We start from the raw sequence: 17004 nt of genomic DNA, 5'->3' as shown, positions 1-17004 counted from the left end.
CGCTGACACAGTCACTAGGCGTACGGTGTTTCCTCCGACACATTGTTGCGGCTGGCTTCCGGGTTAAGCGTCCATTGTGTCAAGAAGCAGTGCGGCTTGGTTGGGTCGTGTTTCGGAGGACGCATGGCTCTCGACCTTCACCTTTCCGAGTCCGTACGGGAGTTGCAGAGATGAGATTAAGACTGTAACTATCAATTGGATACCATGAAAATGGGGTAAAAGTTTTTTTTTAAGTGTTTTAAATGTTTGACTGTCCTGCACAATCTGGGGTGTGTGGTCACCCTGGTGGTTAAATTGACTCTCTACCAACCAACCAACCAGCTCAAAATCAAGAAATTCCGTATTATCAACCAATCTCACAAATATTTATTTATTTATTTATATACACTATAAATGGTTGGGATTCCATGATTTCAGTCCTCTACTAGACCTTCACAACAGCAAACAACAGAACAAGATAAAGCAGAAAAATGAGAGAAATATTGACCTGCCTGGTCAGGCAATGTGTCCCTATAGAGAAGCAGTGTGGGAGAGGCCAAGCCAAGCTCTACTGTATGGCTCTGTCGGACCGGGCTGTGCTTTTTCTTTCAGGACTGTTTACACAGGAGTTATCAGTCTGCACTCTGTACACTTTATTACTATTGACCTTCTCTCTCCATCCGGAGGGCTGAGAGCTGGGAATCCTTCCTTATGAAGGAAGAAGTGGTTGGCGGAAGTGTGTGTGTCTCTGCCTCTGTGTGTGTGTCTCTGTGCGTGTGTGTGTCTCTGTGCGTGTGTGTGTGTGTCTCTGTGTGTGCGTGTCTCTGTGCGTGCGCGTGTGTCTCTGTGCATGTGTGTGTGTGCCTCTGTGCATGCGCGTGTGTGTCTCTGTGCGTGCGTGTGTGTCTCTGTGCGTGCGTGTGTGCGTCTCTGTGCGTGTGTGTGTGTCTCTGTGCGTGTGTGTGTCTCTGTGCGTGCGTGTGTGTGTGTCTCTGCCTCTGTGTGTGTGTCTCTGTGCGTGCGTGTGTGTGTCTCTGTGCGTGCGTGTGTGTGTGTGTCTCTGTGCGTGCGTGTGTGTGTGTGTCTCTGTGTGTGCGTGTGTGTGTGTCTGTCTCTGTGCGTGCGCGTGTGTCTCTGTGCGTGTGTGTGTGTGTCTCTGTGCATGCGCGTGTGTGTCTCTGTGCGTGCGTGTGTGTCTCTGTGCGTGCGTGCGTATGTGCGTCTCTGTGCGTGTGTGTCTCTGTGCGTGCGTGTGTCTGTATCTCTGTGCGTGCGTGCGTGTGTGAGTGTCTCTGTGTGTGTGTGTGTCTCTGTGCGTGTGTGTGTGTGTCTGTGTGTGTGTGTGTCTCTGTGCGTGTGTGTGTGTCTCTGTGCGTGTGTGTGTGTCTCTGTGCATGTGTGTGTGTGTCTCTGTGCGTGTGTGTGTGTCTCTGTTCGTGTGTTTGTGTGTCTCTGTGCGTGTGTGTGTGTGTCAGAGATGGTCGGCTCCACCAGACAGACAGTATGTCCGCCATCTACCACAAGAGCAGAGAGTGGGGAGAGTGGGGAGAGTGACCCGAAACCAAAATTGATTTATTTCACTGAGAAGTGAACAAGATTTCAGATATCTATTGACCTCTTTTGATGAAATTCATCACACAAGGGACGGAGAAAGGGATAGACAGAGATAGAGTGTGTGAAAGTGTGTGAGAGAGAGAAAATATTGGTGAAGAAACACAGAACATTTCATTTTTAGAAACATGGAGGAAGAAACATGAAGTCTATTTTGAAGTATGCTGTTATGCAGCAGCTTTCACACTCTTCATCATCATTATCATCATCAGCATCTCGCTTTCTCTGTCTGTCTGTCTGTCTGTCTGTCTGTCTGTCTGTCTGTCTGTCTGTCTGTCTGTCTGTCTGTCTGTCTGTCTGTCTGTCTGTCTGTCTGTCTGTCTGTCTGTCTGTCTGTCTGTCTGTCTCTATGTCTCTATGTCTCTATGTCTCTATGTCTCTATGTCTCTCCCTCTCTGTGTGTGTGTCTCTCTCCCTATCCATCCCAGCAGGCATCTCCATTGATATAGCCTAGTTCCTTCTCAGTGAGGAAACACACACATACTCATAGTCCTGCCTCCTTTAGCCCAGAAGACTAATACCCTTGAACCAGGGCACACATCAAGTTATTTTTACAGTACTGTGTGTAGTCCAACTGCAGTAAGTGTTTATCTTCAACACAACAGAAAATGCTATTGTTGGTCTTAAATACACAGTAACTTACATAACATAAGCATTGAATAGATCGCTGCTCACCAAATAGCAGCTCGGTCTAGTTGCATCTCTCTTTATGGGCTAAGCAGTCTCAAGTCACTTCTCTCTCTCTCTCTCTCTCTCTCTCTCTCTCTCTCTCTCTCTCTCTCTCTCTCTCTCTCTCTCTCTCTCTCTCTCTCTCTCTCTCTCTCTCGTTAATGAAAACTCTCTCTCGCTGCCTGCACCTGCCCACCTGCTCAACATCACTACTCTGTACGGCTCTGACTTAGAATATGTGGACAACTACAAATACCTAGGTGTCTGGTTAGACTGTAAACTCTCCTTCCAGACTCATTTCAAACATTTCCAATCCAAAGTTAAATCTAGAATTGGCTTCTTATTTCGCAACAAAGCATCCTTCACTCATGCTGCCAAACATACCCTTGTAAAACTGACTATCCTACCAATCCTCGACTTCGGCGATGTCATTTACAAAATAGCCTCCAATACCCTACTCGCTAAATTGGATGCAGTATTGTAAGGACCCGGTTACGAACCCGGGTCTCCGGAGTGAGAAACAGTCACTAAACCAACTGAGCCACGAATAGTCGGCAGAACCCAGAAGATGAGGCAGACACAGCAGTACTTGAGACGGAGTATTTAATGAAGTAAAAAGTGAAGTTCTTCAGGAAAACATGTAACTCCACAACCTCAAAAGGAATTCCACAAGAACAAAGGTAATCCTCCAAGACAAAAAGGTAAATCCACAAGGTGGAAGGTAAAGCACAAAAAGCCTCAAAAGATATTCAAAAACAAACAAACAAGAACAAAAAAAACAGAATTCCACAAGAGAGTCCACCGGGATCAACAAGAGTTCACAGAGTACTAGGGCTGGGTGCTAACATACAAACACAGAGCAAAGAACTGAGGCAAACAAAGGGTTTAAATACAATCAGGGGAAACGAGGCACAGGTGCAAATAATAATGGGGATCAAGGGAAAACAAAAGGTCAAAAGGCACAATGGGGGCATCTAGTGACCAAAAACCGGAACAACCCTGGCCAAATCCTGACAAGTATATCACAGTGCCATCCGTTTTGTCACCAAAGCTCCATATACTACCCACCACTGCGACCTGTACGCTCTCATTGGCTGGCCCTCGCTTCATGCTAGTCGCCAAACCCACTGTCTCCAGGTCATCTATAAGACCCTGCTAGGTAAAGTCCCCGCCTTATCTCAGCTCGCTGGTCACCATAGCAGCACCCACCTGTAGCACGCGCTCCAGCAGGTATATCTCTCTGGTCACCCCCAAAACCAATTCTTCCTTTGGCCGCCTCTCTGCTGCCAATGGCTGGAACGAACTACGAAAATATCTGAAACTGGAAACACTTATCCCCTTCAGTAGTTTTAGCTTTAAGCACCAGCTCTCAGAGCTGCTCACAGATTACTGCACCTGTACATAGCCCATCTATAATTTAGCCCAAACAACTACCTCTTTCCCTACTGTATTTATTTATTTACTTTGCTCCTTTGCACCCCATTATTTATATCTCTACTTTGCACATTCTTCCACTGCAAATCTACCATTCCAGTGTTTTACTTGCTATAATGTATTTACTTCGCCACCATTGCCTTTTTTTGCCTTTATCTCCCTTATCTCACCTCATTTGCTCACATTGTATATAGACTTATTTTTCTACTGTATTATTGACTGTATGTTTGTTTTACTCCATGTATAACTCTGTGTTGTTGTTTGTGTCGAACTGCTTTGCTTTATCTTGGCCAAGTCGTAATTTTAAATGAGAACTTGTTCTCAACTTGCCTACCTGGTTAAATAAAGGTGAAATAAAAAAAATAAAAAAAATAATGCCAGACGCCTTTGCAGGGTATGTTCACACACATCGAGCCTCCCTCCCTTCCCTCTTTGAGTAGCTGGCTGCTGTTGTGGAGGCTGTTGCTGCAGAGGCTGCGGTGTGGAGACTGGGGCTCATAGCTGGCTGTTGTTGTGGAGGCTGTTGCTGCAGAGGCTGCGGTGTGGAGACTGGGGCTCATAGCTGGCTGCTGTTGTGGAGGCTGTTGCTGCAGAGACTGCGGTGCGGAGACTGGGGCTCATAGCTGGCTGTTGTTGTGGAGGCTGTTGCTGCAGAGACTGTGGTGTGGAGACTTGGGCTCATAGCTGGCTGGATGATTTTTTAAACTCTAGATATTTGATGCGCTCTGTCGCATGAAGACATTTGATAGAGAGACTCCTCTTAGCGCTCCGTCCCAAATGGCACCTTATTTCCTATATAGTGCACTACTTTTGACTAAGGCCCATGGCATTGGATATATTTTCGAGCCAACTTCCCAGATAATTAGTCACTTTAGCTGACGGACTTCTGCAATAAGCTCCAGATTCAACTAGCGCTCTGATCCTCCCCCCGTACAGCTAGCAGCCAATGTGGCACACCTCTGCTAGCTCTTAGGGGATACAGGGAAAGAGAGATGGGAAAGGACTTTGGCTGCTATGCTAACTCTCGATTATCGGGGACTGCAAATGGAGATGGAAGGTAATATCGCACCACTTTTAGCTGCTGCACTACCTCAGATAATATCACACTACTTTAGCTGCAGCGATACCTCTCTTAGGGGACCCAGGGAAGGGAGAGAATGGGAGGGGAGGGGACCTGACTACCACTCAAGCTAGCTCTTTAGGGACTAAGAAAAGAGAAAGATGGGAAGGGAGGGGTACTAACAGTTAATATGGCAACACTTTATCTGCTATTCTAGCTATCTGTGCCCAAGAAAGCGAAGGTAACCTGCATAAATGACTACCGCCCTGTAGCACTCACATTGGTAGCCATGAAGTGCTTTGAAAGGCTTGTCATGGCTCACATCAACACCATCATCCTGGAAACACTAGACCCACTCCAATTTGCATACCACCCCAACAGATCCACAGATGACGCAATCGCAATCGCTTTCCCACCTGGACAAAGGAACACTTATGTGAGAATGCTATTCATTGACTACAGCTCACCATAGTGCCCTCCAAGCTCATCACTAAGCTAAGGATCCTGGAATTGAACACCTCCCTCTGCAACTAGATCCTGGACTTCCTGATGGGCCATCCCCAGGTGGTAAGTGTAGGTAACAACACATCTGCCATGCTGATCTTCTGAGGCCCCTCAGAGACATGTGCTTAGTTCCCTCATGTACTCCCTGTTCACCCACGACTGCGTGGCCAAGCACGTCTCCAACACCATCATTAAGTTTTCTGATAACACAATAGTGGTGGCCTGATCACCTACAACGATAAGACTATAGGGAGGAGGACAGAGACCTGGCAGTGTGGTGCCAGGACAACAACCTCTCCCTCAACATCAGCGAGACAAATGAGCTGATCTAGGTCTGTAGTGGAGCGGGTTGAGAGTTTCAAGTTCCTTGGTGTCCACATCACCAACAAACTACCATTGTCCAAACACACCAAGACAGTCATGAAGAGGGCAATACAACACATTTTTCCCCTCAGGAGACTGAAAAGATTTGGCATGGGTCCCCAGATCCTCAAAATGTTCTACAGCTGCACCATCGAGAGCATCCTGACCGGTTGCATCACTGCCTGGTATGGCAACTGCTCGGCATCCGACGGGGTCAGAGCTACAGAGGGTAGTGTGTACAGCCCAGTACATCACTGGGGCCAAGCTTCCTGCCATCCAGGACCTATATACTAGGCAGTGTCAGAGAAAGACCAAAAAAATGGCCAAAGACTCCAGTCACCCAAGTCATAGACTGTTCTCTCTGCTACGGCATGGCAAGCGGCACCGGAGTGCCAAGTCTAGGACCAAAAGGCTCCTTAAACAGCTTTAACCCCCAAGCCATAAGACCAAATGGCCACCCGGACTGTTTACATTGCCCCCCCTCCCCCTTTTGTTTTTTACACTGCTGCTACTCACTGTTCATTATCTATGCATAGTCACTTTACCCCAACTTACATGTACAAATTACCTCAACTAAGATGTATCCGCACACATTGACTCCTTACCGGTGCCCCCTGTATATGTCCACGTTATTGTTACTTTATTGTGTTACTTTTCATTTTATTTTTCACTTTAGTTTATTTTGTAAATATTTTCTTAACTCTTTCTTGAACCACATTGTTGGTTAAGGGCTCGTAAGTAAGCATTTCACGTTAAGGTCTGCATCTGTTGTATTTAAGGGCTCGTAAGTAAGCATTTCACGGTAAGGTCTGCATCTGTTGTATTTAAGGGCTCGTAAGTAAGCATTTCACGGTAAGGTCTGCATCTGTTGTATTTAAGGGCTCGTAAGTAAGCATTTCACGGTAAGGTCTGCATCTGTTGTATTTAAGGGCTCGTAAGTAAGCATTTCACGGTAAGGTCTGCATCTGTTGTATTTAAGGGCTCGTAAGTAAGCATTTCACGGTAAGGTCTTGCATCTGTTGTATTTAAGGGCTCGTAAGTAAGCATTTCACGGTAAGGTCTTGCATCTGTTGTATTTAAGGGCTCGTAAGTAAGCATTTCACGGTAAGGTCTGCATCTGTTGTATTTAAGGGCTCGTAAGTAAGCATTTCACGGTAAGGTCTGCATCTGTTGTATTCGGCGCGTGTGTCAAAGGAAATGTGCTTTCACATCGCACCACTCTAGCAGCTAAGTTTCTTAGGGGAGAGTATGGGACTTCATCATTAGGCAGCCTCGCCTCCTGGTTTATAGGAGCTTCTTATACGATGACTAACATAGTCTGACAGACCATCTTCTCTTACTGTGCTGACACAGACATCGCCGGGCTGTTGGTTGGCCAACCATAGCTCTGGAGGGCAGTATTGGTTAATTGGCCGGTGCTTCCGGGATGTATGAAGGGCTGTTTAAACAATAAGGCCAGAGGAGGTGTGGTATGTGTCCTATATACCACAGCTAAGGACTGTTCTTAAGCACGACACAACGCGGAGTGCCTGGATACAGTCCTATATTGGCAATATACCACAAACCCCAGAGGTGACTTATTGCTATTATAAACTGGTCACCAATGTAATTAGAGCAGTAAAAATTGATGTTTTGTCATACCCATGGTATACGGTCTGATATACCTCAGCTGTCAGCCAATCAGCATTCAGGGCTCGAACCACCCAGTTTATAATGGGTGTTAGAGGATAATGGGGCATGGAGAATGACCTCCCAGGTAATTTCCTCTCCCTGCAGTTGGTGCTTATAAAACCCGAGGTATAGTAGTTTACTGTGTAGGGCAGACGCTTCATGCCTTGTGGCTCGTTAGACTGTGGGCAGAAGACATCAGATTTGTGCTTTTAGTGAGTGTACAGGGCAATGAGTGTACAGGGCAGTGAGTGTACATGACAGTGAGTGTACAGGACAGTGCGTGTACAAGACAGTGAGTGTACAGGACAGTGAGTGTACAGGGCAATGAGTGTACAGGGCAGTGAGTGTACAAGACAGTGAGTGTACAGGACAGTGAGTGTACAGGACAGTGAGTGTACAGGACAGTGAGTGTACAGGACAGTGCGTGTACAAGACAGTGAGTGTACAGGACAGTGAGTGTACAAGACAGTGAGTGTACAGGGCAGTGAGTGTACAGGACAGTGAGTGTACAGGACAGTGAGTGTACAGGACAGTGAGTGTACAGGGCAGTGAGTGTACAGGGCAGTGAGTGTACAGGACAGTGAGTGTACAAGACAGTGAGTGTACAGGGTAGTGAGTGTACAGGACAGTGAGTGTACAGGGCAGTGAGTGTACAAGACAGTGAGTGTACAAGACAGTGAGTGTACAGGACAGTGAGTGTACAAGACAGTGAGTGTACAAGACAGTGAGTGTACAGGACAGTGAGTGTACAAGACAGTGAGTGTACAAGACAGTGAGTGTACAGGGCAGTGAGTGTACAAGACAGTGAGTGTACAAGACAGTGAGTGTACAGGACAGTGAGTGTACAGGACAGTGAGTGTACAAGACAGTGAGTGTACAAGACAGTGAGTGTACAGGACAGTGAGTGTACAAGACAGTGAGTGTACAGGACAGTGAGTGTACAGGGCAGTGAGTGTACAGGGCATTGAGTGGACAAGACAGTGAGTGTACAGGACAGTGAGTGTACAGGGCCTTGAGTGGTCAAGACAGTGAGTGTACAGGACAGTGAGTGTACAGGACAGTGAGTGTACAGGGCAGTGAGTGTACAGGGCAGTGAGTGTACAGGACAGTGAGTGTACAGGACAGTGAGTGTACAGGACAGTGAGGACAGGACAGTTACAGGACAGTGTTTACATGCAAACATTGTATTATCATCAGCACATCTAGACAATTTGTGAATTGATATAACTTTTGGGGCAAGTTAATGAATGTTCTGGGAACTAACCAACTTTAGTTTGCTGGGTCACTTCTTCTTCAAGCCGAGACAGACAAGACAGGCTTTGAATGACATCAAAGGAATATAGAGGACATTGAAGCCACTGCTGTGTGTGTGTGTGTGTGTGTGTGTGTGTGTGTGTGTGTGTGTGTGTGTGTGTGTGTGTGTGTGTGTGTGTGTGTGTGTGTGTGTGTGTGTGTGTGTGTGTGTGTGTGTGTGTGTGTGTGTGTGTGTGTGTGTGTGTGTGTGTGTGTGTGTGTGTGTGTGTGTGTGTTAGAGGAATTATCATTTTCTCCCTCCGAATAATTCCATTACCTGTATAATTTCATTAATGGCCTGGCTATAAAAAGGCTACTGTCAGAACAGCGGTAATTAATACATACGAGGTGAAACGGTGGAGTGCATGGCCCAGCCACTTTACTAAGGCATTCAATTTTAGGGAACACTAACATACAGGCACATACGCATGTACAGTATGCACGACACACGCACACACAATCGGACGGGAGAAACATGGAGGGTGCACAATGGTTGTCAACACGTATGACGCATAAAAAAAGAAAACATTAGGTAACTATCCTCTACTGTACACCACAGAGGGAGCGCATCTGGACAGGGGCTCGCTTGCACTCTGAGAGAGAGGATAACCTTCCTTTTCTCCCTGGGCAGAGAGAGAGGATAACCTTCCTTTTCTCCCTGGGCAGAGAGAGAGGATAACATTCCCTTTCTCCCTGGGCTGAGAGAGAGGATAACCTTCCTTTTCTCCCTGGGCAGAGAGAGAGGATAACATTCCCTTTCTCCCTGGGCAGAGAGAGAGGATAACCTTCCTTTTCTCCCTGGGCAGAGAGAGAGGATAACATTCCCTTTCTCCCTGGGTTGAGAGAGAGGATAACATTCCTTTTCTCCCTGGGCTGAGAGAGAGGATAACATTCCTTTTCTCCCTGGGCTGAGAGAGAGGATAACCTTTCTTTTCTTCCTGGGCTGAGAGAGATGATAACCTTTCTTTTCTTCCTGGGCTGAGAGAGAGGATAACCTTTCTTTTCTTCCTGGGCTGAGAGAGAGGATAACCTTCCTTTTCTCCCTGGGCAGAGAGAGAGGATAACATTCCCTTTCTCCCTGGGTTGAGAGAGAGGATAACATTCCTTTTCTCCCTGGGCTGAGAGAGAGGATAACATTCCTTTTCTCCCTGGGCTGAGAGAGAGGATAACCTTTCTTTTCTTCCTGGGCTGAGAGAGATGATAACCTTTCTTTTCTTCCTGGGCTGAGAGAGAGGATAACCTTTCTTTTCTTCCTGGGCTGAGAGAGAGGATAACCTTTCTTTTCTTCCTGGGCTGAGAGAGAGGATAACCTTTATTTTCTTCCTGGGCTGAGAGAGAGGATAACCTTTCTTTTCTTCCAGGGCTGAGAGAGAGGATAACCTTTCTTTTCTTCCAGGGCTGAGAGAGAGGATAACCTTTCTTTTCTTCCTGGGCTGAGAGAGAGGATAACCTTTCTTTTCTTCCTGGGCTGAGAGAGAGGATAACCTTTCTTTTCTTCCAGGGCTGAGAGAGAGGATAACCTTTCTTTTCTTCCAGGGCTGAGAGAGAGGATAACCTTTCTTTTCTTCCTGGGCTGAGAGAGAGGATAACCTTTCTTTTCTTCCAGGGCTGAGAGAGAGGATAACCTTTCTTTTCTTCCTGGGCTGAGAGAGAGGATAACCTTTCTTTTCTTCCAGGGCTGAGAGAGAGGATAACCTTTCTTTTCTTCCTGGGCTGAGAGAGAGGATAACCTTTCTTTTCTTCCAGGGCTGAGAGAGAGGATAACCTTTCTTTTCTTCCTGGGCTGAGAGAGAGGATAACCTTTCTTTTCTTCCAGGGCTGAGAGAGAGGATAACCTTTCTTTTCTTCCTGGGCTGAGAGAGAGGATAACCTTTCTTTTCTTCCAGGGCTGAGAGAGAGGATAACCTTTCTTTTCTTCCAGGGCTGAGAGAGAGGATAACCTTTCTTTTCTTTCTGGGCTGAGAGAGAGGATAACCTTTCTTTTCTTCCTGAGAGGATAAAAAAGTGTGAACTATTTGTCAGCCTGACATAAAGCCTATTTTGCTTTGTTGCTGTTATGGGCCTGAAGGAGATTAACAATGAATCAATATTTAGGGCTCTCCACACACACACACACACACACACACACACACACACACACACACACACACACACACACACACACACACACACACACACACACACACACACACACACACACACACACACACACACACACACACACACACACACACACACACACACACACGCGCGTGCGCGCTCACGCACACACACACACACAATAACCAACATATTATTTACCAATGAGTGTCTGATACAGACACAGACAGACTGGCTGGTTATGTTTATATTCGGTAGGATTTATTTCCCTAATTAGAAATATGGGAAATAACTCTGGTGGGAAAAGGGAAAGCATACCTTGTACGTTCCACATGGTCCCCTATTCCCTATAATGTCACTCACTACCTTTGACCAGAGCCCTATAGGAGAATAGGAACGCACACACTATGATTTAGGGCATCTCCACATGGGTATGAGTTGTTGAGATCATTGTACATGTATGCTCAGGGTTTACTTGGCAATGTCAATATAATTATATTGTAACTAGATACTGTACAATGGTTTGCTGCCTGAGGCATTTTCAAAGTGGGAGATTTAATCTGAGTGTATTATATATGTCTCCCTTCATTATATGTTGTCAGTTAAACTAGACGATGCAGAATACATTAGATGGTATCAGAGATGATATGTCTTGTAGCCTTTGCAACAGACCTAGAGCAGTATTGGCAATATAGACTAGAGTGGTAGGAAGATAATGGTACTGTACTGTATACAATTTTCAGTATGGCTGAAACAATGGTAATGTAGTGACAGTGGTATAGCCATTCTTTATAAGTGTTCATTTTCTTGTGGTTGTAATTCGTGCTACATTGGTGTCTGAAGTGGGATTGGAACACATGCCTCCATGGGAGACTATTACAACTTTCCAGTATTGCAGCTGTTCTAGTCACGTAGTAGCAAAAACACAGTGCAGATGGGGAGTTGGTTACGGGGTATAGATTTTACGGACATCAGCACTGCTGTATCACACACACACACACACACACACACACACACACACACACACACACACACACACACACACACACACACACACACACACACACACACACACACACACACACACACACACACACACACACACACACACACACACACACACACACACACACACACACACACACACACCCTTACCCTCCAGCTGCATGAGAGGAACGACAAGAACACGAGACCCAAAAAAGAGTGAAAAAAGATTGGAGGAGAGGAGAATAACCGTAGGATCAACTCATCAGTTAATTCAACTCAATTTCAGCTTGATAGGCAATTAATCATGCTAGCATGCATCGTGCTCACTGTCTGGAATGGGTGGGTTGGATCTCAGGGTTAAGCAGCACACACACAGAATGGGATGGGTTGTATTTCGTTGTGCGGTGACAAACACACACACACACACACACACACACACACACTGGGCAGGGTTGTATCTTGGGGTGTGCCGACAGTGTGGGTTATATATGTGCATTTTCCCAGGAATGCTACCCAGCAGGGACAGCACTTACCCAGAACACAGCTCTCTATCCTGGGGAGTGGGGTATAGAAGGGCTAGAGCTGGTGGGGGATAGAGGGCTGCGTGTATGTACAGTAAGATGGACTGGGGCTTGCATCGCAAATGGCACCCTATTCCCTATTCGGTATTCCAATCTAGTCCCTGGTCAAAAGTAGTACATCATGGAGTGAGAGAGAGAGAGAGAGAAAGAGAGAGAGAGAGAGAGAGAGAGAGAGAGAGAGAGAGAGAGAGAGAGAGAGAGAGAGAGAGAGAGAGAGAGGATCTCTCTCTCTCTCTCTCTCTTTTGCCCTCTCCCCCTTCATCTCTCTGCGCCTAAGCTCCCACCTCTCCCCCTCAAAGTACACTGGTTCTTTTTGCTTTAGAACAGTGTAAAGGCAATTTGTGACTAAATGCAGTGAATTCATTAACGAGACATTGGGGATCATTAAACAGCGATTGAAGGAGGACTATTAAAAGCCTGACTTTAATTGCTTTCGTCTCTTTTACTAAACCTGTTTTGATGTATTTTTTTTGCTGTAGGAGTAAGGGCCCCATAAAGTTATGAATTAGTGTCATTTTTAGTTATGCGTTTGACAGTCCTTGAAAGTAGCTAGCTAGGTAGTTGCCCGCTCAGCACAACACAGTGCTGTCACTGCAGTCAGATGTTATGCAGGAGTCCTTGAGAAAAGAGGTACACACTGCAAGCATTGCAAAAAATCTGCTTAAAAAAGACAAAATAATTCCATTATTAGAGAATGCAATGTATGGATACGTTTTTCTGTTGCATTCATACCATTCATTAGCCTTCCCTCTCTCTGTATATCTGCTCAGCTGACTGTGGAGTGCAGGGACCTGGAATGCGTCTATTCCCTATTTAGTGACTCTATTTATTCCCTATTTAGTGACTCTGGCTAAAAGTAGTGCAGTATCTAGGGTGCCACTTTATACACAGCCCTGGTGTCAATATAACCGGCCATGCTACTGTGCTCATCTGATGAGCATTATTCCCCATGTGAGGCCCCCAGGCTATGTTCATGAAGCTCAATGTCTGTGATCTTGGAACACACACACACACACACACACTCAAACATGCTGTGATCCTGGAGAGGCCACAGGGGGTCTCTTGAGGCCGAGTGCCACTCCTCTGCTCCACGCCCTCCAGATCATCCTTCCATCTCTCTCATGCCTCCATCCCATCATCCTCTCCTTCATACATGGAGTAGGGGTCAGGCTTCAGATCGTGTTCTTTAAAACTCAGTTTAAAACTAAATTCTGTGATTTGAAAAAGGACAAAACAGGGTCCCCGCCACTTGTCCTGGTGTATAGCAGATGGTACATATCAATAATTGAAGTAACCATTAAACAGCTTCCCAGACTGTAGCTTTAAAGTGGGATTTATTATCAACATATTAACTGCAGAGTTTTCTTCCTTCTTTTTTTTTGCCTGTTTCAAAACAAGAGCTGTGGGGGAGTGAGGGAATGTATTACTGTAGCTTTAATGGTATCAGTTGTTACGATCTTGTGTTAGCGCTTGGCTTCCTTTGAAATTACATTTATAAACCAGAGAGCCGTCCTAGTTTCCGTAATCTGGTGTGACACACTACAAATGTTTTTAATTGGGAAGTAGCTTTTGGCTGTGGGATGTGCTCACTACTTACTCTGTGTTAGAGGGAGGTGGCTGAGAGAGAGAGGGAGGGAGGGAGGGATAGACAGAGAGAGCGAAGGAGAGATAGATGGGCTGAGAAAGATAGAGAGAGAGGCTATGCTGACTGGATAATCTCATGCAGTGTACCGCTTTACTGCGCTGTAGGGTTGATCCTCCAGCCAACTGCTCCCTACATACAGTACCAGCTCAGATAGAGAGATAGAGAGGGGGGGGGGGTGAGAAAGAGAGAGAACTTTTACTTTACTCAGCCATTTACTTTGTTTGCATTCTTACCATTTCTAGTTGTTGCTGCATTGACCCTGCAAGCATGGATTTCATTGGACGGTGTATACCATGTGTAGCCGGTACATATGACAACTAATAAGACATGCACTTGAAAGAGAGACTGCCTGACCTGTGTAGGGGACATGGAACAGCCAGACAAAAGTGAACATTTATTATTCGTTTTTTTATCGTTTCATTCCTGTTTGATGTGAAACTCTGATTAAATCAGTATCATTTTGCGATTTACTCAGGATCTGAATGACACATACATTCTGCCCTGAAATTAGATTCCCACCTTCTCTTTGGATTCTAAAGCCCTGGTGGTTAAACTGATGAGGAGAGTTTTAAACTGTGCTTTGGGGCACATAGCAATACACAGATGGTCTCTCTCATTATCCCAAAGGCCAAATAGTCATCTTGATATGAAAAGAGTAGGGGGGAAAATTGTCAGTAAAAAATGTTTCTGAGTATCATTGAATCTTGTCGCTCATAAAATAACAGAGGTGGTTTAGTAAAACTACACACCATGGACGACTTAGTTTATTATACATATACCACCCCAGCCAAACCCTCCCCTAACCCGGACGATGCTAGACCAGTTGTGCACCGCCCTATGAGACTCCTGGTCACGGACGGTTGTGATACAGCCCAGGATCAAACCAGGGTCTAGCACTGAGATGCAGTGTCTTAGACCGCTGCGCCACTCGGGAGCCTTAAAACATAGACTTTTGGGGAAAACATTGCTCACCCTACTGAATTAACTTGCATTATCTAATCAATATGTAGCCTTCTCATATTTGTATTGTTTGGTTGGGACCTGATTTCATTGGCTAAATAGAAATACATATTGATTGTGGACGTTGTTGTATCACTTGATTAGAACTGATAACTACATTTATATTGACAAGGAAATCGAGTCAGGCTGCATTATTTTGAGATGTACTTCTTTGTAAAGTCTCAGCTTTGATTAGATTACTATTTCCTTTCATTTTGTAAACTTAATCACATGGAAACTAAGGTTGAGTGGCACCGCCTGGATGTGGTCATCAGCATCATCATCACTACACAAACACAATGACCTTGCTATTCTTTATGAAGCAACCAAACACCTGCTTTGGAAGATACAAAATACTCTTCCTTCTCATCTCTAAACTTTCTCTGCTCTTTCTTCTTTGTCTCAACAGGAAAAAGGAAACATTGCAGTTATATTTAATGTCGGAACGGACGACATAAATATCGAGGAGACAGCAAAGTTTGTAAATGATGGAAAGTACCATATAGTGAAGTTTACGCGGAGTGGCGGTAACGCCACACTACAGGTGGATGACCTACCTGTCATAGAGCGCTATCCCACAGGTAAGACACGCCTTATTACTTTCCCAGCATCCTCTCTGCTCACAGTGCTCTCTACCATAGTCTGAATGTACCTGTGCTTGAAATGATCCAGAAGGGCAACTGGTGTCAGGAAAGGTTGATATTGAGGTTAAATATTGGGCTATTTTAAATGGTGTATGAAATGATGTTGTTTTGTTGGTTGGTGTGTCTTATATGTATATACTGTGCTTCTTTCTCATGATAATATCATCTGGTTTTCGAGACAGTATCCTTTCAAATGTCAACATGTCAGGAGAACGATGACTGTCTGATTGAGAAGGCTTTAAATGTCAACGCTTGGGGGGTCTTGAATTCACAACATTTGAACTGCTAAAAAGGCTTTGACAAAGGCTACAGACGATCCAAGTCAGGTGAATTATTTAACATGTCTCGTTATAGGTGACAGCGTTTGTCATACAGGTTAATGTAACCAGGAAATTAACACATTTTGTTACCTATTAACACCTGTAGCTTTCACTGAAGTAAGTCAAGACAGCAAATTCTGGTGAATTCTGGCATATTTAGGCATATCTTAAATGGAGAAACTATGGTATGGGGCATTTTATTTCCATGACAATTTCCTACTGTCCACTAGGGGCAACACGAATGGGTTCAATCCCAGTGCGAGGCGCTTGTTTTGTATTTTTTGTGTTTGAACCATATTCCAAACCTAAACGTTTACCTTAAACACTTGGAATCAATGCCTAAACTTTACCCTAATTCCAAAATCTCTGAATGAATTCCTAATTTTAACCGTCTAGGTTAGTTTCGGTTAAACTTCTGCACATTTGACTGACTGATGACATATGCAAAATATACTCTAATTAAAATAGCAACGCATTCCATAATCTACAGAAGGCACCACAGATGGCCCCACACGCCATAATTAAAAGGGCCAGCCATGACATATCTCTGTTGCGGCAGTTATCGCCAAGTTTCTATGGAGATTGTGTTGCAAAATGGTCTACTCTAAGTAAATGTAAGAGTTAAGTGAATCCAGAGGATATTTGTTCTTAAGATCCCATTAATTGACATAACGATTGAAATATTGGCCATGTCTCTTCCTGTGATATCATTTCCTCTAAGGATTAACGTCTATCCTCTGGACAAACATCATGATGGGAGACTCAATGATCATCAATGTTTGCCTGCAATGGCAAACATTTTCACTGTATTCTTATAATATAAGATGTATAAGATATAATATTAACATATTACCCACTCTCTGCCATGACAGTTCTCATTCAAAGAGCCTTTGGGGGAGGGGACTAGTTTACAGGGGCAGGGTCTAAGACAAGGGAAGGGGCTTGAGTAATGGGGAAGGAGCTTGGTTGCGTTTCAAACATATAAACGACACACCCTCCTCCACTTATCCTGGCCTTATGCCCTTGGGGAAATCCCCGCGGCCATCTTTGCCGTCGGTCCAAACAATTAGCCAAGCAAGGGAAGTTGGCAACGTAAGCCCCTCAGCCCTCTTCAGCCCTCAGAGTTTGTGAGTGTACAATTCTG

At 45.1% G+C, this 17004-nt stretch overlaps 1 protein-coding gene across 33 annotated transcripts in view; it reads left to right on the top strand.

Annotated features, from left to right (window-relative positions):
* LOC124040314 (neurexin-1a) overlaps positions 1-17004 on the top strand; it is a 631581-nt gene that overhangs the window by 509827 nt on the left and 104750 nt on the right. For all 33 annotated transcript variants that reach the window (XM_046357404.1, XM_046357403.1, XM_046357410.1 and 30 more), the window contains one exon: positions 15306-15477. In XM_046357404.1, the coding sequence (XP_046213360.1) occupies positions 15306-15477 (172 nt within the window). The remainder of the gene's footprint in view (positions 1-15305; positions 15478-17004) is intronic.

The sequence above is a fragment of the Oncorhynchus gorbuscha genome, linkage group LG07 (assembly GCF_021184085.1).
Source record: "Oncorhynchus gorbuscha isolate QuinsamMale2020 ecotype Even-year linkage group LG07, OgorEven_v1.0, whole genome shotgun sequence".
Taxonomy (NCBI): domain Eukaryota; kingdom Metazoa; phylum Chordata; class Actinopteri; order Salmoniformes; family Salmonidae; genus Oncorhynchus; species Oncorhynchus gorbuscha.
This window is presented reverse-complemented; position numbering and strand designations above follow the sequence as displayed.